The sequence below is a fragment of the Poecilia reticulata genome, chromosome 4 (genome assembly GCF_904066995.2).
Source record: "Poecilia reticulata chromosome 4, P_reticulata-male-v2, whole genome shotgun sequence".
NCBI lineage: Eukaryota > Metazoa > Chordata > Actinopteri > Cyprinodontiformes > Poeciliidae > Poecilia > Poecilia reticulata.
This window is the reverse complement of record NC_088833.1, coordinates 18,468,807-18,495,330: the sequence shown is the minus strand read 5'-3', so window position 1 is coordinate 18,495,330 and position 26,524 is coordinate 18,468,807. Positions and strand designations below refer to the sequence as shown.

The 26,524-nt window shown below is 39.4% G+C and overlaps 1 protein-coding gene across 2 annotated transcripts in view; it reads right to left on the bottom strand.

Annotated features, from left to right (window-relative positions):
• Positions 1-1,269: 1,269 nt before the first annotated feature.
• Positions 1,270-26,524, bottom strand: part of agbl4 (AGBL carboxypeptidase 4) — a 327,718-nt gene continuing 302,463 nt past the window's right edge. For both annotated transcript variants that reach the window (XM_008407873.2, XM_081606423.1), the window contains 4 exons: positions 19,090-19,242; positions 13,576-13,738; positions 2,041-2,134; positions 1,270-1,954 (listed from right to left, as the gene is read on the bottom strand). In XM_008407873.2, coding sequence (XP_008406095.1) covers positions 1,831-1,954; positions 2,041-2,134; positions 13,576-13,738; positions 19,090-19,242 — 534 coding nt within the window. In that variant the 3' untranslated portion in view covers positions 1,270-1,830. The remainder of the gene's footprint in view (positions 1,955-2,040; positions 2,135-13,575; positions 13,739-19,089; positions 19,243-26,524) is intronic.

Sequence of the window (26,524 nt, the reverse complement as noted above, 5' to 3'; positions counted from 1 at the left end):
CCTGAACAGTGCTTGGTAAGTTTTTTTTTCCACAACAATGGACAAAAACATTAAAGGCTCTCAAGTAAAAGGCGTGGCAGTTTTAGCTAATGTTGGACCCATGAGCCAATGCTAACATTAGCATATTAGCCTGCAAAGACTTTTATGCATCATCTTTTCAAAGAAAAATTAACCTGTAACCATATATGCGAGTAGTAAAGGCATACATGGCACATGAAAATATACTGAAGACGAATAACTCACCTTTAAAGAAGCTCTGCTTCTTTCAATGGAATCTTCCCGCACTTTACTGCGCACCGCTGAGCTGAAGCATTCACTCAGTGATAAAAATAGTCAAATCCAGTTTACTCAAAATAACGTAGTCTTGTACTTTTCTCAGGCCAAACACGTACATTGCTCACATTACTTGAGTTGAATAAACAATTTAGTGAGACTTGAGTAAAGCATACAAACCAAATTTAAGTAATAGGTATTGCCTTTTAGAGTGTTATATATATATATATATATATATATATATATATATAGAGAGAGAGAGAGAGAGAGAGAGTTCAGCATAAATGCAGCTGTTCTCTGGCTATCCAAGATGCTTGTTAGAGAAGACAAACACCATGAAGACTCAAACTAATACCAACTGTGGAGGTGCATAATGTGGAATTTGTTTATAAAACAATATTCCAAGCTTGTAACATCACAATCAACTTTTCAGTTCAACAAAAAATGGAGAGAATGGCACAACTGCAAGCCGTCTGAGATGTAGTAAAGCACTACATAAACCGAGAACACAGACAATCAGTGAAGTGGAAAATCATGTCACTCATCTTTGTGACAAATTCCTCAAATTTCTTCTTTTGGAAAAGTGGCAAGAAAGTCATTGAAAGAAAACAAAAACAAAAAAAGTCTTATTTGCAACACAAGCCATGCAGAGAGCACAGCAAACGGCTGGAAGTGGGTGTTTTCGTCAGATGTGATTAAAACATATGTTTTACACTTCATAATCACGTACTTGTACTGATGTTGTTCTTCCAACACAACCCTGGTTAAATACAGTGGAGTTTATGGTTGGAACAAGATGAGATGCAAAAAACCTGAAATGGTGTTAATATTTTTCATCATTAAGACATATGGTTCTAAGTGCATTACAATGCATGCCAAAGGGTTTAGAATCATGAATATAGAGAACACATTCCTGTACATTGTTTCAGTCTATATTAATCATGGAACAACAGGCTCTACAGTTCTGCTACAAAACTACATCAAGCAGGCCAGATGTATGAAGTGGTTAAATATTTAATGAATAATAAGAGTAACAAAAGACAAAACACTGTCTGGGAAACAAGTCAATCGTAACATGAACACATATTTTCTGTACAACATAAAGCTGCCAGATGAAGGCATTCGAATTTATTTAAATTAATAATCCTTCCCCCCCCCAAATACCTACACACACAGCTTTCATATCTATGTGTTTTATAGGAGGCACACATATATGGAAAGGTGGTTTGAATGTCAAGCATGTCACTGTTATAGATCTTTTTATACAAGTCTTTGTGATCAGGGAAACAAGAGCTTTTGTGAATGACGTTTACTTGTTGTTGTCTGTAAGTCTGTGTGTGTGTTTGGTTTTTTTCTGACAGTCCAGAAACAAAAACATGCGCTAGGCTAACTTGAGATTCATATACGTGTAACGTGAAATGTGTGGGAAAATGGTTTGTGTTCGACTGGTAACTGGTCCCAGTGTTCTGGAGACCCTAAAAAATGTTTGGATCGATAGGAAGGCGTTTTGGCAGGAGTCTGATCCTCCTGCCAAAACGCTTTATATTTAAAATATGCTCAACCTATGTCTACTAGTGTGAGAAAATTTGGGTCCTTCTCCTTTTTCCTGTCGCCTGATTCTCTGACAGGACAAGTGCTGCTCACAGTCTTGCTTTTGGCCACCTGGGAACTCCCCTCAGCGCTGCAGACAGAAACATATCAACAAAGTTGTGGTATTTAATTCTGAAAACAGCAAAACAAACAAAAAAAATTGCAATAAAGTTTTACCAGTGTAAAAGAGCAGGTCTGTTGTCCTTGGTGAGGTTGTTAAGCTTGTAATAATCCAGGAAGGTTCGAGCCACATTCCTACCCAGCTTCATATCTAAGGATAGGGAGTTAAGGCTTATTCTGCTTCTGAAACTGAAGATTACACACGACCAAATGGAAAATGTGGTGTAGAAGGCAGTAAATAAATAAATAAATAAAAAAATCAAACAATAAGATTTAAAATATCATGCAAGGTAAAAACGTCTCTAGTTATGAACCCTCAAAGAACCTTGTCTTGACTAATTCAGCTGGCATCCCCTATCAAACAAAACCTTTTCGCATATTGTAGTTAAGTGTTGCAATTTTTATCATTTGTAGCTCTCTCTTTGTTTCCCTGACTGCTCTTGGCAGGAGGCAGCTGTTTTACTTAAAAAGCTTCACAGCAATACCTCCCGGAGACTTAACATCAGCTGGCAAACGTTTCAGAGAGGAAAAAAAAAAAACCTCTCTTATCCCCCAGAAAGAACAAAATGGCTGGCTTTAAACTGTACTCCACATGTGCTTTATTTCAGAAGGACAAGTCAGAATGCTCTGTAAGAGGTGGCTCCAGGACAATTCATCCCCTTACAGGCGGCTGCCATTTATTCACCGACTACTTCTAAAACGATTTTAAACTCATGTACTAAACCATCCAGACAGGGAGGCAAGAATGTTATGTATTTTAAACAGTGCATGTAAATAGGTTTCAACTGTACACTAAAGAAAGGCGTGACTTTTCCTCTGGTTGGTGTCAGTCAATGTAAAGCTGGTCGTCTCATCAAGGCCGCAAGCAAAATGAAACTGATCAAATCAACTGGCTGCTGAGTTTAAGATTCACACAAAACGTCAGGAACGGACCTATACGGCTTAGATTCAATGTATTATGTTGTACTTTCAAAAAATTGTAAAATGCACCTGGTTTCTATTGATTGGAGTTGTTAACCATATGGACCTGTTTACTGCTACATGAAAGATAACCACCCCTGATTCAACCTTTGCTGGTAGCTAATTTTTATTATACTTATATAATCTTATTTTCTCATAGCAGAATATGAAGAGTTCTTAGAACATTTTAATTTGTACAGTACAAAATGTCCCCCTGGACTTATAATTCATATCAAACATCCCCAGAAAGGATTAGATGGTGAAGGAACAAAATGATCAGATGATATGAGAACGGCCTAAAATTTACATACTGTATTTTTGACAAGGTGAAGAAAATGGGTGGTATGGGTGGATGTGTGACTTATTTTTATTTTTTTCACATCTCCTGAGAATCATTAGATCAGGGCAGAACATTATGAACCACAAGTACAAAAATACACGCACTAAAACCCACGGCCCCAATGTAAAAAAAAAAAACTTCAAAAATGTCTGAGTATTTAAGACATTACACATTTTTTTAGATCAATGATGCATGCTTCACAGGCGTAAATCTTCAGACACGAGCAGCATGAATATGAAACAGGCTCAAAAACACGGCATTTGTCCTTGCCAACAAACCTGGGGATCAGTAATAAACAACTTAAGACAAGCACCTGGAGAAATGAGTACTGCAAACGTTCAGGCTGCAACACACGGCTGAAATAAGTTGGGCTAAACTGACTGCATTTCACTCACATCAGACAAATGTTTGATGCTGGTATGAATCAGACAAAGCAATTACTTACAAACTGAGGCCTAATTTAAATTCAGAGGTGAGTGCACACATCATCTCAGCTGTCCCTTACTACATTAGGGACCCCATCAATAACTTGAATGCTTTTATAAAACAGCCGAGTGTCTATGAGTGCTTTTGCCAAGCCTGGGATTATTAGGACAGCAAGGCAAGTAATGATGCCAGTCAGTTTCAGATAATGAAGAAACAGAAGAACACTGAATGCCAACAATGTTCCCAATCATCAAGAGTGAGGACACGGCGAATACGAATAAATAAGAACATTGCCACTACAAGGAATAAATTTCATTGAGTTGCTGAAGTAAGTGCAGTAGGAAAAACACATTAGTACAAGCTGCCAGTCTGTCTCAATACATCTCATCCACCCTTTTCAATCATCTTCAATCCATATGTAATGTTCAAATGGATCCAGACCCAGGACAAACAGATCCATGAGGGGTTTTCCTAATCTTGTGCCATTGATGTTTGGCTGTTCCCATTCTTCATCCGTCTGGAGGATGATGAAGCAGCAGAGTGTCATAATCGTTCTTTCTCCTCCTATCAACCTTGTTGATACTGGATCTGGTCTGCCGTCTGAGGAACTATCCATCTGTCTCATCTGTGCGACTAAAACAAAAGCAAAACCAAAAAATATTTCCCCCCCCCTTAAATAATCAACAAGCATATAGTTGTTTTAACTAGTTATTTGCATTAAACTCATGGTTCTAACTGGCAGTCAAAGGAAAACGTTTTTCCTCAAAGAACCTCATAAAACACATATACACAGCTAACTTGGTAAATTAGAACTGTGAAAGAGCAAGCAATCCCCTCTGTGGTTAGTCTGTCACCTCTTGGCCTTTGTATGTTCACAAGTCAGCACTGGACATCATTCTTTACACCACAGGCTGATGGCATTACTCCCCACATGACTCCAGACTCCAGTTTATTCACCATCTGGCTGTCTGGGAGCATTTCATTAAGTGAAACCTGCACTGTTTGCATGTGTGTGTGTGTGTGTGTGTACCTCATACTTTGACTCACCGGCAGTAAAATTTAACCATGTATTGGTTTTTTTTACCCTTTTTGGGATTCCAGCTCTACATATCGTCACATTTCTATCATAGACCATTCTTCACACAACCACCTGAAAGGAACAAGTGAGAGATGCTGACAATGGTGAACCCAAACAGAGCAGCAGGACCAGCAGGAGTTTCCATGTGAGAACATGCTCTGTTTTCCCTGACACCACTATTCCTTCCTACTGTATGTAAAATCTACCACCATTACCCCTACGCCCCAAAAATCTGTGATATAAAGGAATAATGACAAATGGAGCTGACACTAAAGTGCTTTGAGAAACTCATAGTACAGTATGTTAAAGTCTATCTGCTAATCCCTGACTCCAGAGCCAACCAATCCACAGTAGAGGCCATCACTTGGAAGGAAAGATGGACAGACAAGATAGACTTCCAGACCGTGTAGGAACCCCAGTGAATGGAAGATTTTCCCCAAATGCCCCAAAACAGCTCAAATCAACAACCTGGCCTTGACTATCGGAAAAACCAAGAAAATGGTGCTGGAGCTTCAGGTGCCTTAGAAGAGAGCCCACTGAAGTAGTGGAGAGGTTCAACAAAAAAGAAAGAAACTTGAAACATCAACAGCATAAACAAGAACTGGCACAGACAAGATAGACTTGTCTGTGTGGTATGGTAGCATGAAGGCTTTCTATGGGCCCACAAAGACCAGAAACGATCACTGGTTGCCCCCTTTTGTCTGTAATAGATACAGCAATGATCCCTCAACAAAACCAGAAGCATCATAATAGATGGTACACTAACACCCTCTGGGAGGCACTACAGAAGTTTGAGAAGCAGATTTCCATCACATTTTATGCTTTTTCTTTAAATGCATCCTGGAGTTTCAACCTGAATTTGTACTATTGGGCCATGTTTGTTTTTGATGTGGGGCAACCTGAGGGCTCAAGATCACTGCAATCATTCCCTTAATTGATTATTAGTTTTACGCGCGTGAACGAAGATTTCCCTGGGTTCTCTAAATAATTTAGTAAGATTACACACCTTGGATGATGAAACTGTTTGTAATTTCACACGCGGAAATGTTATTTTAAAGTGTTCCACTTTTAATAGACCATCTTTACATGAGCTCCAGATAAATTGAAGTCTGCATGCTTTGGAAAAAAATGTGCTTTCTTTTTGCTTTTCAGCTTTTTTGAAATAGTCAAACAAGAAAAACAATGTCTAATTTGCCCTCTGACGCTTAAGAATCTGCAAAAGAAAACCAGCTTTCATGCTAAACCCTTCTTCCATCCTTGATGTCTCCACTGTGACCTCTGGAAAGTTTTTTGATGCTTTCCGCAGCTTTCTCTCATCAGCAGAGTTTGCTGCCAGTCCCGGGTTCCTCAGCCAGGCACGCTCAGTGACAAAAATATCTCCCGGACCCCATCGCGCGCAGATGGCCTCTCAGCTTGTCTCGTCACGACTCACCGTCTATTACAGGAGGTTTTGTGATGGACGGTCAGCTTCTGAAGGAGAACTTCTTCCGCTGGGTATGTGGTCGGAGACACGGAGGATGCCCCGACTGCAGCTTGGCTTGGTGCCGAGGGAAACCGTGGGTTCTGGAACGAGGCCATCGATGCAGCAGGAAGTTATGTGTTTGGGAGCCAGGAAAGCTGTAGTTAGGATTACAATGTTGGGTGGCATGGAGATACTTAAAATAGCTACAGTGATTTCAAAGAAAAAAAAAAGTATTTGCACCCTTATAGAATTCAACTATTCTTTTTTAACCACACTTGAACATTTCAGATAAAAAAAATAATATCAGAGATAACACAAACAATTATTATTACATTTATTAAGCAATAAAATCTATCCTAACCAACCTGACCCTATAAAATGTAATTGTTTCCTACATCTAATAACTGGTTGTGGAGGAAAGAACTGCTGCCAAGCATTTGTGATCACTGGCAATGAGACTTTTCCTACATAATAACTCAATTTTGGCCCACTCTTTTTTCCAGAAAAGTTTTAATGCAGCTACCTTGAAGGATTTTGCAAGTCCACAGTCATGCTCCAGCGTCTCATTATGATTTAAAGCCCAGACTTGGGCCAAGTCGCTCGAAAACCCCATTTGCCCTAAAACAGTTTACTCTTTTACCTGTTGGACCTGCTGGAGAGCCTTGGATTATTGTCCTGCTGCTTAACCCAATCAGTCCTGGTTAAGGCACCGAGGGATGGCCAACATCCTCCTTTTGGATCTTCTGGTAAAGCAGAATTTGTGTTTGTATTATTTGTGGTGAGTTGTCCTGGACCTTAAGCTGCGGAAAGTCACAGACCGTCACACCACCCTCAGAAATCCCTTCATTCTTGGAATTTCTTTGAACAGAGGCAAATGACCGAGATCTTTTCGCCTGATTCATTTTGTTACAGCTATGATTAGATGATCTACCAATACCAGCAATTAGGCTTGTGTGTGGCTGGTCAGAGAAACAGAAAAAAAACGGCTGATCCAAGTTTATTGATTATTTAAAAAGAGTAGCAAGTATATTTTCTCACCGAGCCATGACGGTCTGGATAACTTATAACCTTCAGAGATTATAAAAGAAATCCTAATTTGAAAATAGCTTCTTTTTTTTTTTTTATTTACTCGGGTTATCATTGCTTGATATGAACATTTGTCTAAGGAGCTGAAACATTTCAGTGTGATGTTGCTAGATACACACTTTGACATTTCCTAATAATATTGTTTAAATTGTGTAATAAACTGTTATTATCAGTATTATCATTAGTCACTGCTGAGGAGGTCAAAGGAGGCCGGCGTTCAGTGCATCAGCATCTTTCCAGCCTTTCACTGAAATGTATTCTTTGTACACAATAATGGTCTTGTCTAATCAATCACAGGTCATTGTCATGGCTCAAGGGCGTGCCAGGTTAGACGCTGATGAGATTACGGGGCATGTGAGACAAAGGAGACCGGGGTGGGACATGACTTGTTTACTGCAGCTGTTTGCTGTCAGCAACACATTTAGCTTCTTTCATTCCTCGCTCCCCGTCCTCCCAGACAGTGAGACAACGTGACGAAGAGACAACAAGTCCCCTAGTGGTGAAATTAACAGGTCACGTTGAAAAGGCTGTCTAGATTGGATGGGAGTTAACAAGGAGACAAGCAAGAGGACATTCGAGCCATCAATATGGGCGACTGGCAGGTCTTGTCAGTGCACTGACACGTAAAGAGCTAATTATCAATGCTAATTACAAGGATAGTCAACAACAGCAATACAGAAAGGGACATTTTTGTCCCCAATAGCAAATCAACGGAGTGAAAGACCTCACGTCCGGAGGCCCAAGAGGACAAAATAGAGCCGATTTTAATCCCTGATAGAACGGACTGTCCCTGTTAGATATACAAGCTGTCTGACTTAAATAAGGAGCGTAGGAAAGGTGAGAAGGCCTTTTGTTCTTATAAAAAATAAATTAATAAATAATGTGAAGTCAGTGTTCTTTCTCTGACTGCCTTACATCTGTCTTTTAGATTTGGAGATGTTCAAGTTAAGTGAGCAACAGTAAACAGAGGAACATAAGTACAGTTAACTCAAAATCTGGCAGTAATCACTCTCAGAAATAGTTTGCAATATTATCGCTTTTTCAAATTAATTGCTCTTCAGGAATGTCAGTAGAGATTATTTCAAGGTTGCTTCAGTTCATAAAGGTTTGCAAACATTTGGTCTGCATAGCTCCTAAACGGTCAACCAGGCTGAGGTCTGGACTTCATATAGGCCACTGCAACACACTGATTCTCTTCTTTTTCAGCCATCTTGTTGTAGATTTGCCTCTGTTTTGAGGATTTATTGGATTTAAACTCTCCGTAGTTTGTGTTTATCTATAGTCTTTCCTCTCATTTGAACATGTATGTTTTAAATCAAAGGACAGAATAAAATTTGAGAATACGAAGGAACGTTTTCTCTACATTTTGTCTTTGCTTTACCAACAGTTTAATTTGTCTTAAAGGCATCGCATAATCTATGTCACTTCTCTTAGATGATTAATTGACCATCAGTACATTGTAATAACAGGTGAGCTAATTTATCTACTTTAAGTAACTGCATTTATGTTCATTCCCAACATTCATCTATTCAAAGACAAGACTTAACTAAACTTTATGTAAATGGAAACATATTTCAATTCTGTTGTATAATATTCAATCAGTAAATGTATTTTCCCGTCTGCTTTAAATGATTTTTTAGCAGCTAGCTAAATTAAACTTATCTCTGAAACTGTAGTTTTTCCTTCTCCAAAGATTTTTCTAAACTTTTTCGACTCCCCAAGAACGGCGGACTTATCAGTACGTCCAGAAACAACATTCATGAATTTGGACATGTCAGCTTTTACATTTTTGGGACAACTCATGTGAGGACACCTGTTCATCTGAGCATGGCGACAATATTTGTGCAATCAACTGTGTGCATAGATGTGTGTCTCTGTGTGCGTTTGCTTGCATATGTGAGCACCTATCCATTTGTGCATATCTGTGTGATGCGATGTGCATGATGGGTGGTAGTGAAGCATATTTGCCTCCCAGCTATATCATTTGCATACTTGTCACAGCCTGTGCGTTGGGTGTCAGGTTCAATGATGCATGCTGTTTTTCCACCGGTGGCTCTGGCATTCACGGAGTCCCACTGTTATGGCGACGCGCACGTCAAGTTTTGCCACAACGGCCGACAGTCCAACATCACACACATGCGGGGAGCTGACGCAGCCATCAATTTGTGACGTCACTCAGAGCTGCTGAGCAGTCCGACAATGCTCTGCTTGATTAGACTGCGTGTGACCACCTCTGATGAAAATCTGCAAGTTTGCTGAATTGGAAAGGCAGACAAGTGAGTTGTCCTTCAGTGGTGAAAATCTGAGCAAGGTGAAAATGCTCAACTGACTGCAGCAAAAACAGAAAACGTCCTCGAAAGTGCTTCAAAGTTTCTCCAAAGGAACTGAGAAAACAAAACGTGAATGCAAGGAAGCGATAAGTAGCCTTTGTAATCAGAAATAAAAACACATCTACTGTATCCTCACATGTAAATGCACTCGGGCACAGAGAAGACGCCAAGCTGTGTTTTGAACAAGATCCCAGATTTCTTCAACCTTGATGTGCTCTACACTCATATTCAAACTTTGCAGTTTGTGCAGCAGAAACCTGGGCTGCTGCACTATAAATAACTTTGAAAAAAAACTTTGGTGTCACACAGATAAAATCTTATTTCGGGGTAGTTTAGCACAAAGGTACAGATACGTTTGTGTGAAATAAAATGGCGGTGAAATGAATTGGATACAAGCTTTTTGAAAATTTTCAAAAAATCTTGAGTCAGTTCTTTGTCAAACCACCATCCTTGCAGCCACATGTCTTTACACATATCACTCTACCAGCTCTACATCTAGAAGGTTGCATTTATTCCCATAATTTGTGGGGACAGTCTCTGTGAAGAAATTTAAGATCTTGCAACATATTCTTTGCTGGATTCAGGTCTGGACATTGATTAGGCGATTCTAACAAGTGAATAACCTTTGAGCTAAACAATTTCTCAGTAGTTCTGGCTCTGAACTCAAAGATTTCACATTATTTGACTGTGAACTTCCAAGTTCATTGTAAGCTCTAGCAAGTTTTCTTCCCCACCTCATAATACTGCCAGTGCCAGTCTTACAGCGGTGATTTGTTCGGTCGATACCGTTGCTGATGCAGATATATTGTTAATTCCTAGTAAAAATAGTTGAAATCCATGTATAATTTTTCTTCCACATCATAATTTTGTGTTACATTGTGCATAACTAAATCCTATTAAAACACATTTATGGTGTTTGCTTGCAAAATGACAAAATGTGAAAAATTAAAAGGGTATAAATAGACCCGAAGCCCTCTTTAGGACTTATTGTCGGAGCGTACTGAAAATGGGAAGCAAACAAACATGGTTCTTAAATGATTAGAGGACGATAAAAAGTCATACACACAAGAGAGGCTATCCCCGCTGTTTTAGAGGAGCATTCTCAGCTTGACTAGATGATATAATGAGCCGTTATGTTGTGGCTGATGGGATGAGAGAGGACAGGACATCGTAGAGGAGAAAAAGACTGCAGCGGAGGAGACATCAAAAACAAACACTCGCAGCCACTAAAAGTGTATCACACGTTTTCTTGAGCAAATTCAAACTGTGACAAAAAGTGTCAGCTGTTCGAAAGGTTAAGTTTTCAATTTCGGCGGCTGCAAGTCACCGTGGTGAGGAAGGACGGACAGGAAAGATGAAAAGGTGAGGAAAGACACTTGGAAGGTGGCTCCGGTTATGGGCCAAAGGTTTTTATTTGTCGTGAATTAGTTTGGAGGTGTGTGTTGGTGTGAGATGAGGAAAAGAGGAAAGAGGGGCAGGTAGAGGGTGGGGGAGATGCTAAAGGTCTCTGTTGATGATTTACATGCTCCATCAAGCAAACTACTGGGGCGTAAAAAGTGACATGGTCTGTTCCTTCAACCTGCCTGACCCCAATCTCCACTGCAGATCAGGTCCCCCTGCCGCCTGCCCGGCCTCCAGAGCTCCTCCTCCTCCTCCTTCTCCTCCTCCTCAGAAACGTCCGCTCTCACAGCTCAGCAAACACAGACACACCCCCAGACAGGTACGCCACCACGCAAAACTGTTCTCAGCCCTTTTTGTTGTCACTTTACAACCACACACATCAATGTATTTTATGTGATTTTATGTGAAAGCCCAACATAAATGAGGGTAAAACTGTGAAAAACTTAAGTCGAAAGAAAATAGTTCAGTTTTTGTCGTATTTGAAAGGTTTCCTGGGTCTCACTCATGAATGGCAGCAGCTGGTATAGAACTAGTAGTTTTGTTGATAGATATTCCCACCTGAGCTATGGATCTCTGGAGCTAATCCTGAGCTACCATGGATATCTTGTTTGTGTCTACGTTGAAAACTGCTCAAAGCTTCAGATATTGATTCACAACCTCACCCTGTTTTTTAAACTTCTCCATCTCGCGATTGTCTGTTGTGTTCCTTGATCGTCACGATGCTGATTGTTCACTAATGTTCAAACAAAAGGTTCGTGTCCTCACACAAGTTTAAACTAAGATTAAATTAGCACAGGTGTACTGTATTTGATAATTAAATAACCTCTGAAGGCAGCTGTTTGGATTTTATTTACATATAAGAGGACTGAATATACATTGCACACTTCTCGATTTCTTTGTAAACAAATCTGAAAACCATGTATCAGTTCCCTTTCACTTCAAAACTAAACAGCTGTTGGTTTATTATTTTTAAAAAATGTGAAGGAGTGTGCTTTCCTTTAATTTCCCCATCAAAGTTGTCATTTTCTGTACCATAAACCACCAATAGCATGTTTCTGTAAAAGTGTTGGGGATACTATCCCATCACGGGGTAAAAAAGTTATTCCTGTAAGGTATTCATTGTTGTCCTCTCTTCTCAACTTTCAATAAGACGTAAGTAAAAGTGAAAGTTTTACTGAAATCAAATCTTTAATCAGCTGATCACACATTGAATGTTCATTCTTAGTTGTTTTTATTTGGGTAGTTAAATTTTATGTTTGTTTTTCATTCCTTCATTTAGTTAAAAAGTAAAATGTATTAGTGAGATAACAATTGAAATGATTGTTGATTGTAGTCAGATCCAATATAATCATTCACTTTTTAATTGAAGCCTAAGACTAAATATGATATTTCTCTCTTTCCTTTTTATTAAGCATGCGATTAGGGTTCTCTGACAAAGAACTTATAAAGTTTTGAGAATATAGGAAAAGCAAGTTAGTAATGAGAATCATTAAGTTAAAAATATGTAAACATAAACGCCAAACATTTAGATTTCATTGTTTCTCTATACTCTATCAATGTCTAGAGAAATAATATGTTGACCATAAATAAAATTTGTTGATCTGATAACTTTTATAAGCCGACTGCCTGTTTTTGAACATTGCTTCCTTCTTCTCCTACAGAACACATTTTATTGAAACAATATTGACTAAAACCACTCTTTCAAAGCCTTTTGCTGATCCAAACGTGGAATGAATCTTTGTATTGCTCTCTACTTGTGTGCTAATTAATCGCACAGATCATCTTCACTGAAGAAGACCTCCGGTACTTGGCACTAGAGGGCACTAGGGCTGCGCTAATACTGAGCTGCCCCTACACCTGCAATGCAAGTGCATGAGAGCACATACTCTTCATAAGTAGGACCCTTGTCGCTTTCAAAATCTCTACCCCCTTCTTCTCGATCACTCTATCGGTAAGATCGCACCACTATCGGCCCGCTCTCAGGAGGCCCTCGCCTCTGAGAAGGTCAGATGAAGGAAAACTTCCTTCCTATCTGGCTCCATTAAGGCACCTGTGACCTTCGGCTCCAGTGCTAAAAAAAATCCATGCGTGTTTGTGCGTGAGGGCTTGAACCTGACGGGAGTGTTGTTTGTTTGACAGTTTATTCCACTGACAGCTTCAGCCGTGCACACACGCAGCGGCGCTTCACATGCCGAAACAAACGCTTCTCTTTTTTTTTTCTTTTTTCTTTTTTGTAAATGAAATCAATAGATGCAGATATCATCTCGCTTGCACATCTGTCGCAACAAAAGGCAACAAAAGAGCAACTTGCTTCTCGAGCAAGTACAAACGACTTGTCATGCGGAGCCACAAGCGCACGCTCCCACTCCCAATTAAAACATTAAAACAATGATTCCAGCGTCTTGATTATTGCAGAGTGTGTGTCAGATGAGAAGAGAGAACAAATAGCGTCAGGCAGCTGTTGCTGTACGCTGCATTTTGAGCCTCACGGATCACGTATGAAGGATACAAATCTCCTCAGAGTACGGAACGGCGGCGGTGCAGGCAGATGTCATGTAGCCGTAGAAGGAGACCTCCAGAGTGTAGCAGTAGGAAGTATCATCAAGAAGACCACCAAGGAAGCGCCTACCGGTACCGGCCTTCACCTTGTCCCGGTTAAATGAAGTGTTTGACTGAAAAAAACAACAAAGAATAAGAAATAAAATGCAGGTGAGTTAAATACAAAACCTCTTGAGAATTGGGGTGAAGTACTTCTACAAGCGAAAACCCACCTCAATTAAAGATCTGTAAAGTTAAATAATATTTATAATTTCAAAATCAAAAGTCTCCTCTTTAAAACATTTGGTGTGAGACCTGAAAAACTGATTACTTCACAGTCAAAAAAGGCAAAAAGGACAAATTGGATTAGTTTTTTCTTTGGACAACTTTGACAAAAAAAAAATAAAAATCATGAATTTTTCTCACAAAGTTTTAATATTAGTCTGTCTTATCAAAATTACAGATGCTGAAGTGTCACTTATAGACGTGCATAACATTTTAACACAGTCTCATTCATCTCCTACCTTCCAAGTACAAGTGTGAAGCAACATGATTTGCAAGGTAAGGTGCACAAAGAATACACAATTACCATAAAACATACAGCCTTATAGCCATAAAACTGAGTAAGAAGAGTAATAGTGGATGCTAACTATATTACAGCAGGAGTCACACAGGCAAGTCAGTGAGACGGTTGCTATTTCTGTATGAACTGCTAATTAAGCACACATTTATTGGCACCTCTGGTAAAAATGTGTAAAAAGACTTAAAATGAATTAATCTTTTATTCCAAGATGCACAACTTCACACTGAAATTTTTAGAAAATCACTCGTTTAAATTGACAACATTTATTGAGTGAAAAAAAAGTGAAAAAATAAAAAATAAATAAAAATCAAAGAAATATAAAAAGTAATTGTTCTTAGCAAATTCAACAGTAGCAAAGTTGGGATTGAAGTTAGAGTAAGTAGGAACTTTAAATTGGTAATACATGACTTTATTTTTACCTGAGAAATGACACAGAGTCACTGTCCACAAGGCTGCAAGAGGACTAATTAGTTTGCCACCACACATAGTGAGGAGGATCGTGAAGGAGATCTCCAAAGATTAATGATGGTTGTAGTGTTTCTGTCTGTACTACGAACGCTGCATGGCGGAGGCTTTGTGTGCTGTGAGCCTGTTTCACTACTAAAGCGCGAGAAGACCTTGTTTGATTGTTTGGGTTCATAAATTGTTTGAGATATCGGGATATTTTACATAAGAAACTACTGAACTCTGCCAGAAAACCGAAAATGAGCCCTCAGTAGGTGTTTCAGTCAGGTGATGATCCAAAGCATATTGTCAAATCAACAAAGACCAGACACAAAAAAAAGTCTTTAAGGTCATCACAGTCTTCAGAGCTGAATGTAAATTTAGTGTAAACTGAATAGAAGAGAGCACTAGCAGGGAATTTTATTTAAGATTACTTTATTAGGACATCGGTCTAGAGCAATTTATTGTTTTGCATTATTCCTGAATGCAATAAAATGTTTAGTCTATTTCTCTTTTGCAATATGCCAAACTACTGAGCTCCACAGTCTTGGTGTTTTTACCCAGTCGTCTGTCACTTTGTTGTTGGTTTTCTCTCTCGCCTCTTTCATCTGCATTGTTTTTCAGCAAACGGCGCTCTAAAAAGCAACCTAATGCCACCTGCCAGTCATCAAACAGCCAATTTAGCATGCAGTTTGCAAACACACGGGTACATTTAGCAGGTAATGAGCCATATATGCATATCTGAGGATTCAAGGAAGACCAAGAATGCTGCTCAGAGTCTGCAGGATGTTTTATTAGGTAAGTGTTTGCTAACAAGTTTGCAGGAATGTATTGTGTCAGAAAGGGAACAAAATATTTAAATTATAGACAGCAAAGCATTTGCAGAAGAGGGAAGTTGGGAAAGTCCAGATGGATGTAATAAACTCACTGAATGCTTAGGAAGAAGTGATTACCGGATCAATGGACAATCATGCTCTATTTGTTCATATAATCGCAGATGACATGTCTATAACAGACTTTTATAGGAAGAACATTGTTATAACCTCAACTTAATGTGCCAATTTTATGCATTGATGATACATAAAAGTGGATGCAGCTGCTGTCTTTGAAAAGTAGTCAACGGAAATGGTCATAAACCTGAATATTAGACAGCTGTTATACTCTGGAGGCTGCAGTTGGGTTCGATTCCCGGCCTCGGTCTTTCTGCATGGAGTTTGCATGTTCTCCCTGTGCATGGTTTTCTCCGGGTACTCCAGTTTCCTCCCACAGTCCAAAAACATGACTGTCAGGTTAATTGGCCTCTCCAAATTGGTGTGAGTGTGTGTTTGCATGGTTGTTTGTCCTGTGTGTCTCTGTGTTGCCCTGCGACAGACTGGTGACCTGTCCAGGGAGAACCCGCCTCTCGCCCGGAACGTTAGCTGGAGATAGGCACCAGCAACCCTCCCGACCCCACTAAGGGACAAGGGTGTAAAGAAAATGGATGGATGTTATACTCTGGCTCCACAAAATATTTTAATCTAATTGGATCTTTTAAAATACTATCTTATAAATAAAATGTTCAGCATTATGGGGATATTAAGTAGCTTCTGAAAATTATCTTATTTTCACATCTCAAAGACCAAGGTCTATTTGTTCAATCAATGTCCAAAAAGTGTACTTAGACGTGGTTTGTTTAAATAAACAGATTGCGTTAACTTGGTGTGCTAAGTGATTTTTGGAATTGTATATTATGTGGAAATAAACAATTTCCACATAATAAACATCTCAAATCATCAGTCAGGAATTTAAAGCCTGGGAACAAATTGATCTCTCAAACGGACAATGACTAATCATTCCAGCTAATTCGTTACAAAGTGGCTTAAGGACAACACAGTCAATACTTCAGAGTGGCCATCACAAAGCCCTATCTCAGTCGGTTTGTAAGCAGGGCGTTACACGAAACAATATGTAATATTCCTACAGCATTTCAAACACAGAAAACCTACAGACACTGTCAAAAATATTTATTTGTGAGATATTGGCTCGACGCAAAGCAAAGAAATATAACAGCTATGATAAGTATTGACTGGCATGTCTCATTAGTAAAAATGTGTTTATGTCCTGGGATTTCTCTCTCGGAGCAACTTGCAAAAGGGAGTTCATTTCAGCAGATTTACACAATGTCATTACAAACCCTGGCTGTAAATGGGCAAAGTGTGGGAGAAAAATCTATTTCAGCTCTGAGCGTGTCAGCTATAACACACAATTTGACACCGTCAGGGGAGGAGTGTGGAAAAACTTTCCATTCACTGTGAATTCACAGCAGCCAGAGTGGACTTGCTGAAATGCAGACTCGCTGGCCACCGGTGGGAGTTTGCCGTGATTGTGTTGTGCTGCTGCTGCTGCGCTGGGCTGGGCTTTAAGGTAGTGCTGAATGGGCATGGGGACAATGGTGCAGGCAGGGAGATGACCCCTGGGCCAGCTGTCACACAAGGCATCCTGGGTACAGAAAGACCTTCTCTCGAAAAGGAGCTTTGCTTGCTGTGCGTAACAAACCCCACCGTAGAGACACGAATAATAAGCAAAGTTTTCTTTATTGCATCGACAAACTGGGATGTCTAAAGATCAGTTTGTGCTAAATATTCAAGTTGCTCTCTTATTAAATGTCAACATCACTAAGCAAATGAAGTTCAGCAGAAGGAAGCGGGAGATGCATCCTTCTTTAAAAAGGGGGTCTGTATGTGAAACTGAGAGATTTGCACAATTCTTCATCCATATAAACCAAGATTCTGGACATCGTAACCATCCTGGTCCACTTCTACAGTCAAACACTGCAGTTTGACCTTCTACTTTCCTGCACAGAAAACTGGGAGAGCGTTTAAGTCCTTTAGAGTTTTTGACATTCATAGATTTTTTTTTTCTAATCTGCATACAGACCGTTCTTTGAAAGGACAAAATGACAAAGGTGTTGGAGTGTTTTGTTAATTAATTAAAAACCGAAGGAGTGAAGTATTCGATTAACATAAGTGTCCACAGTCTTTGTTATGACATTCGCAATTACGTGGTGGAGCATCCCACAGCTAGGAGAGATCCTTGAGAGTCTTCTACGGCGTGATTGGAGTCTACCTGAACTTAACTGAATTAATTGGATGTAATCAGGAAAGGTCTGCAGAAGGTCTCGCAGTTGATGGTGTTTGTCTTTATAAAAACCAAGTTATGAGGTCAGGAAAAAAAAAACTCACAAGCCTGAGACGGGATTGTGTCGACGTGTGGATCTCGTAAACGATGTAAGAACGTTGACGAAACTTTTTAAGTTCTGTCTAAAGTTAAGCAGCACAGTGAATGGAAGTAGCTGGAAGTCTTGGCTTTGTACACGTCGTCAATCATACTCGATTCTTCAAGGTTTAACTGCGCTAGGTGTAATTTATCTGTACATAATTCAGAAGCCGGTTTTTAGAAGACACTTTCTTTTCTTCAAGCAGGGTTACAGGAAGAAGTTTGCATCTTTGAAGAATGATTTTAATACAGAGCAACCAAGTATTCCTATGCCTGGGTAGCCAGTAGAGAAGTTAAAAATGAAAAACCTATGACATAGCCCCTTTTCTTCACCTGACCGGAATCTAAATGAGATACACACGCATATATGTGTGTGTGTGTGTATATATATATATATATATATATATATATATATATATATATATATATATATATATATATATATATATATATATATATGTTTGAGTGAAATGATATTGTTCTTTTATTCTGTGAACTATTGACAACATGTCTCTGAAATTCCAAGTAAAAGTTTAGCATTTCTTTGCAAAAAATGAGAAATGTTCAAAATAACAAAAGAGATTCTGTGCTTTCAGACCTCACATAATGCAAAGAAAACAAGTTCATATTCATTTAGAAACAGCAATACTAATGTTTTAACTCAGGAAGAGTTCAGAAATCAATATTTGGTGGAATAACCAGGAGGTTTTCAATCGGGTTCAGTGCAGCGTTCTCTTAATTGCTTCCAAATCTGTACGTATAAATTTGCATTTATTGTTATTTCCACATGGTTTTTCAGCCATCTCACTTCTGTTCTGGGATCAAAGTGAACATCTTGACGTATGACCTTTTCATTTATCCTCCTCAGTAAATGAACTTCCTGTTTGGACGTCTGCAGGTTTAAGAAATGCTTTTATTATCTGTATGAGGGAGTTTTCTAATCTAACACTGTTGAAGCATAATGTTTTCTCCTCATCAACACCTACCTTGGATGCATGCAGCTACACTTCAAAGACAGTCAGTCCAAACTATGCTCCCAAGTGTCTGCCACTTAGAGTGCAGCAGTTCAGTGCCTCTCCGAACACCACTTCACCAGGACTTGCTGAGATAAGACTATTTCACGCTGTTAAGCAAAGTAGTAGAAATTCTGGGTTCTGAGTCCTCACTCTGGTGTCTGTGTGTCTCTGTGTTAGTCTGACTTACAAAGGAGAAGTCCGGCGCATTTTGGCACAGCAGTCGGGGGAAGACGGCCTGTCTATGAACACGTTCCTCGTCCTCAAACACATTTCCATACATGAAGCCATTTAACATGGTGGAGTGGGAATGGACGTCGATGTAGAACTCCAAGGTAACGCTCTAACGGAGAAAAAGTGAAAATAGAAACAGACAAAAGAGCAGAGGGTTAGTTGGAACAGTTTTCTATCAACGAGCAATGGCCCACAACAGATTCTTTCCCCTGGGAAAGACTTTGACCCGTGGGACAGCTATGACCACTCTGGACACTGTGGACTGAGATTAGAGCCCTACCTGAAAGGAGCTAGCCACCCAGGCATAACTTCAATCATGCTGCCCTTCTGAAGGGCAAACCGTAAATAAGTACATGGCTTGGAGAGGTGAGAGCAAAATGGTACAAACACAAACACACATCTGGACAGCCAAGAATCATGACATCCACCAAAGTCATTTATTAGTTAATCCTGAACTCATTTTCAACTGTAAACTCTGCTCAGATGGTTTTGGTGAGATCTAACAACCTTTTGATTAAAAAAAATTCAAACGCTAACTCTAAAGAGAAACTTAAATCAAAGCAACCCACATTAGCAACAAGTATCAAACTTACACTGATATAAAAATGAAATGGTTTAGGTTTTTTTAGACCTAATTAAAAAAGGTTCATATATTTTTCTGTCACCTGTTGAGATTTGAGATTTCTGCATTACTTTTTTCACAGTTAGCATTTTTGAGCTTTTTTATTATTGCAGAAATTACAGAAAGAGAAAGAACACAAATTATCAACTTAAATTTAATGGCCAGAAAAGAAATGTCCTAAATATTTGTGGGAGCAAAAATCACTCAGCATGAGGACAAAAATGATCTTGATATGGGGTTTCAGCCAAACCAAACCTTAACTCTTCCGTAAGCCTAATTTAAATAAAAAACAGACACATTGTGATGTTAAAACGGATAATTTATTCATTTAGTCACTAAAGACAGCCCTAATTAAGGTACTAATTTTATTACAATGTCTTCTATCTTATGTTTGCTTTTGTCCTCCCGTTTGTTTTGTTGAACATTTTATCATTTGTTGTGCAATTTCAGTAATAACAATTTGTACTTCTGTGATAATCCATTGTATTTCACTTTATAATTGCTTAAAACTTAGTCAATGAAAGTTCTTGTATCTGCTAAAAGTATTTGCCTCTTTAGAGACTTGTTGAGTTTCTACTTTTTTGTTGCACTTAAATGTTTCAGATCAACCAAAAATATAAACAAACAAACAAGAAAGGCACAATAAATGCAAAGCATGGTTTTCCAGAAAGGATTTTGTTAATTAATGGCTACCTGCCTCAACTCGTGTGACAGCAAGACGCAGCCTCAAAAAGCAACACATCATGCCTACATCATGTTGTAATCTTTGCAAACTACGGCTTTTCCCAAAGGACACAAATGTCAGATAAATCCCAACAAGGGCTGCTAAACTTTATTTAATATTAATCAGATTATCTACAGTTAATTTTAGGTGCTTACCAAAGAAAATACAATAATACAATTAAATCATAACGTGCTTCAAGTATCAAATTAAGGGTGTGCACACTTAAGCAACCAGGTTGTTGAAGCATTTCATTTCATTTATTTTCTTACAATGGGTTTACTTGCCTTCTAGTTAAATAAACAATATAAATGCCACTAAGTATGAAAAAAGGGTTTTAAAAAATTGTATCATGATCTCATTTAATTAAATCACAAAAACTGGCATTTTAATAGGGGTGTGTACACTTTCAAGAGCCTTTGTGTGCCTCAAAATTAGATAGACCTCTTCAGTCAACATTTGCTTTTTATGTAAATAATTTAATAAAGTGCATTGTCTGAAACTACACCAGGATGGGAGAGGGTTAACCACAGAGAGAGCTAATTAAATAAAATGTCAGGTTAGATGGTGCTTTATTAATCCAGAGGAAATTATGGGTCTGCTGCTCGATCACAGATGTGTAACCATCCATAAAAGTACAAAAATGTGTCTGCCTTAGAAACCCTGAGATCTAAAATAGAGAGTTAAACATTAACCTTTCTCCATCTAAGGTTCGACTTGGCCACCGTGTTGAACATACATTTACTCCTGGTCCAATATCCCTTAACCTCAATCGCAAAATCAAATGAAGTAAGCAAGTCAAGGTTAGTAAAATTGATGTGTTAAATTATTTTGAGACGACCTCACACACCAACACACCCCACCGCACCTTCTGACCCTCAGCAACAGACTAACACCCACCAGCATTCCTAGCCTTTGCCTGCTCTCTCTATCTTATCACTGTGTTGCCTCTCTCCCGGTTTTATCCCTTTGCTCTTCTTCCTTTCCCTCTTTTATCTTCTTCCCTCTCCGCTCATTACAGATTCAGCTCCACACCTTGTTCCCTGCGGGTCATAAACAGGAGGAGAGGGAGAAATGTGAGGAGAGAAAAGGAGAGAAAAAGATAGTGGGATGGAAGCAGAGAGAGAAAAAGAAAAAAAAAGGATAAAAGCGAAAACGATGCATATGCTTGTAGTTACGTGTGTTTGTGAAGTAACACAGGAGGAATTGAAGAGCTTACAGAAAAAGGAGGTGGGCGACGAAGAGAGGGATAAAGGAGGCAATAAGTATATGAAGACAAACAGAGAGAGAGAGAAAGAGGGGGGTAAATGAGAGAAAGAAAGAGAGAGAGAGAAAGAAACAAAGATGTGTGCGCAGAGACTGGCAGGGGTGAGACAGAAAGAGGGAAGTGATGCTTGGGCGGCCCAGGCGACGCAGTGTGGCTGTGTTTGAAATTCTGCTCACAGCCAAAGCAATTTCCTGGCGGTGGCTGTGCTGTCAGCTGCTTGGCTGGCTGGCGGTGAAATATGGTGGCTGGGAGTCGGCCGCTAGCAGCCCCCGACAACCTGATGGATGGAGCCCCAGAGGAGAGGAACAGCAGCCGGAGAAGGTGGGGTTGGGTGAGGAGAGGGTTGGGAGGTGGTTAGGTGAGGAGAAACAACAGAAAAACAAAAAGAGAAAGAGAATGAAAGCAAGAGAGAGAGAGAACAGGAGGAGGGGAGAAAAGCTTAATGCGGCCAAGTGAGCAGCAGGGGTGATGTGAGGTAGAGAGGAGAAAAATATCATGAGACAAAAAGGTAAATTAACAAATGAATGAAACTGAAAGGGAGCAGAAAAAGAGAAGATAAGAGGTAGGAAGATGGGAAAGACAGGTAGAGCAATTCAGGTTTATTAGAGAAAGAAAAAAAAGGGTGGAGAGCAAAAGATCTCAACACGGCTAATAATCACTCAGGGCTCCCCCTTAGGTGGAGGTAAGGGAAAGTTAAAACGGAGGCGACAACAGAGGGCCGGGTTAAAGAAAGGTGGCCAGGCACATGATCAAAGAACACACTAGGAGGAGTAACATTATTTAGCTCCTGCCTTCATGCTACCCCACTGAAAGGTAAAGGATGTGTTCATACGTTCAACACAATCTGTGGAAAACCTTTTTAGAAGAGTTTAAGCAGTTTTGGCTGCAAAGGATGGGCTGACAGGCCCTATGGATTAAACCCATGACTCTGAAAGCGTCACAACTTCAAAGAATCAAAATTTGTCAAAAGCTTCTTGTCCAACAGAATTTTTACCAACTTCAGCTGAAAATTTTAATTCTTGTGCCTCTGATTGTATCATTGACCCAAAAACATTCAAACTAGAAGACAGTTTTCCCTGCAGGGATCTTCTTAAAAACTTTTTTGTGAAAATGTCCACTGGGGCACATACTTCACCACCCAGCTTTGTTTTTATTCTTATTCTCAGTTTATATTTGTGGATGTTAGACTGTGTCTTTAAACAAAAAGCTGAAAAATACAAGGTGAGGCACCTGAGCCTTCACTTTCTGGAAACTAATCCTGATCCCAACCCTGAAAGCTTTCACGTGACGCTGTGAAGGTCTCTTTGAAGGACATCAGAGGATCTGCAGCAACAGCCATGGAGCCCCGACAATGTCATGTCCAAGTCTACTACATTGCTTAGTTAATGCTCTGTCAATCAAACCAAGACGGTTCTGAAGGCCCCACCACTGTGATTGATGCTTCAATTAACAACCCGCTCTGACCTCCAGAATTGTTCATTTGAAATTGTAATTAAGCAATTAGGGGCAATTAAGAAACAGAGACTACTGAATGAAAGTCAGAAGACAATTTAGGAGAGGGAGAGATAGAAGTGCAGAGAGTGCAAGTGTCCAAATTAAGCCTCTCGGAGAAAAATAAAAGCCCCGTCTTGCTGCAGAAACTCCAGAGAACTCTCAACTCGGGGTGAACTTGCAACGACGGCAATCAGTTTAGTGTAAAACCCAGAAGGTCAAACGAATGAATTTTGTCAGACAAGTACTTATCTGCTGCATATTAATTAGAGCCGGGTGCGGGAGTGCAGTGGGGGCTGTAAATGGCGGGCTTATCTGTACACGGAAAGGAAAAGTAGCTGATTGAAGCAGGATTACAGAGCCCTGAAAAAAGCTCTTTGCATCAGCAGCATACCTTTTGAAAAGAAGGAGGACTGCTGCTGGTTCAGGAAAAAAAAAAGAGTTGCCTCTGCTATTCATGCAATGTTAAATATACAATGTTAAACTAACAGAGTTTGGATACAACACTACGCTAAATGAACATTTTAATAATTTATATTGAGTTGGTCCTACTCTGACTGCAATAACTGCTTAAATATGCAAATTAGAGGGTGAGTTTGAGAAAGATTGTTCTTGCTGTAGCCGGCAGAAACACACAAAAACTGACCTTGACCGTACTTATTCTCGAATGGATGTAAACACTTCACTGTTGAAAATGCTTTTCCAGGTGACACAAGATAATGCATTTTTCTAGTCCAGACAAAGCTCATAAAATGGTCCAAAATGTGAGATTTATGACAACAAAAATGGATCGTTTACCAAGAATATTTCAGTAGCAGTGAATCTTGAGCGAACAGCTTCCAGGTAGTGAGATCTGTGAGATCCTACAAAACACATTGCGAATACTACTTGCCGTATAAAGACTAATTTACAGAAGAAAGAACTTGTGCTCACATGATATAACAAATGCTGGAATAACTTGGTCTAGATTCACTCATGTTGTTTTGAGTCACTCCAGCATTTCGAAATCTCTCAGCGAATAGTTTTCAGATTGCTTCAAATTCTGCTCTAAATTCCCAACAGAGGAACGGACGCCCATCCGACAGCCGTCCTGCCTCAGTGTGACCTCCCCAGGCTGCTTTGACTCGAGGCTGATGATCCTTCCACCTGAGAGAGACAAAGCTGACGGAGCCAACGGGACCCAGAGCAGAAGCCAAGCTGGTTCAGAGAAAATAAACAGAGATACTCCCTAATCTGCCCTAATAAGGCTGTCTTCTTGTATTTCTTTCTTTTCCAAAGTATTCCTAAAGTTAAAACAAGTATGTAAACAATCCTGATTATGTGCAGAGAATTGTGAGCTTGCATTTTCAGAAAGTAGAGTCCTATTTGATAAAGTTAGGTGTTATAAACAAAATCTGAGCAGTCATTCTCCAACCCTTTGGAAGTTTCCCTTTGAGTTATTAAAACTCTTCTTTATGTTAATTTTGTTTTTTAATGAATTGTTTAATGAATTGTTTCAATATGTTTCTCTGTGCAAAATAAGTTGCAAAAATCAATAGTATCCTGACATCTCAAGACGTGCGAGTTGATTTTGAGTGGATTGTAGGATATGTATGCTCAAAGCATGCAAACAGGAAGAGGCTAAAGGAACTGTTTAGTTTGTGTTGCGAGAGCGCACAGAATTGACTTTTAATTACAGAGGTTGTGCGTTTCCAGTGTTTTACACTCTTTTACTCTGAGGCAGGAAGGCTGCTGGATGGTCGGCCGTTCCTCTGTGGGGAATTTAGAGCTGACTGTGTGACTTTGTGGGAGTGTTTAGAAAAGTGTAAAGAGTCTGCATGAAGCTTGAGCTGATCAGAGCAGAACTCAGAGTGCAGAGGAATATGATGCACTGTTCTCATTCCTGCAGCAAGCAATCAAACGGATTGCTTGCTGAGGACCCAGTTCCTCTGGGTCCTGAGGACCCAGAGGAACTGTCTCACCCGTCCTTGTTAAAAGTATTTTTCCCATTTCAATCAGCAAGCTTGTTTTTGTTTTACTTTAGATCCATCTGTTCTTAGCTGTTTTAGTTGGGGCCTGCCATAAGAACGCACGGAAGAGCAGTGCATTGTTTTACCTCCTATGGTTAACTTTAGCATTGTTGCTAATTTTCCGATTCGTGTCGGATCAAAACGCTGAGTTCCAACTGGAGGGCCTCTTTTAAATTTCTTCAGAAATGTTCTAGTTCAGTTTTATTAGTAATTCATTGTGTTTAGTTATTCTTTTTTCCTTTAAAATTATAATTTGCATTTTTGTTTACATTGTTTGTTCCTGATTCCCCATTGCTGGATCCCTACTTTATTTGTAAGTTTTTTATTATTAAAAGAACCCTTCTTATGCTAAACAAAAATTTGAACTGCATCCAGTCTAATTGTTGCCCTGGAAAATGGACTCAGTGTTGGAAAATGTCCAATAGTGTAAACAGCAGGACAGTATTTTCCTGAACAATGCGCTTACAGTAGCATGTTACCACCAGAGCAGAGCTCGTTCTACAGTGGCAGCGGGAGGATCTGACTGTATGCGAATAAAGACTTTTGAACTAAGTCTTTGTGACAAGAAGGGTATAAAATTCCACTTCAGCACAAGAATAACATCAAGAACAGACTGAAAATCTTCAGGAAGTACATGAGTGGAGAGCAAAAGACTGGACAAAAGTTACTTTCTTTGATGAATAGTCCTGATTGAATTTGGAAATATTGAAAATATGTTTGGAGAAGAAAACGCCCTGCACTGTGCCTAGAGTGAGGTTTCCAAATGTGGAGTCACCTTTTAAGCAAGGGAAAGGACTTACTAAGCATTCTGCCCAAGAAAGAGGTCACGAATAAGGAGTGTGGTCACAATGTATTCCCAAAACCTTCTCCATGTAATAGTCCTGGCAAAGTGTGGTATATATTCCACCACAACTAAACAAAAACTGGTAGATTCACAAATCTTAAACTCAATGAGAGGTCAGTTGTCAAAAAATAGGCTCTTTGATAAAATATAAAAACAGTATGACCTTAAAATGCTGTAGCTTCACAACAGCATTTGTTTCTCAGCCAAACAAAGATTAATCCTGTTGTTTTATCTGTGATACATCTTCTCCAGCATAATGTGGCAATAACATATTACTAAAGAATGAGGCTGCTGCATATCAGTAGAGCTACACAATATTGTCTGGATGCCATATTTGGTAATCTATTATATTTCATCTGTCATGCATTTACACCCTGGAAGGCAATAACATATTTGGCCAGATAAATGATTCTCACTTCTCTCGGTGCACCTGTTAT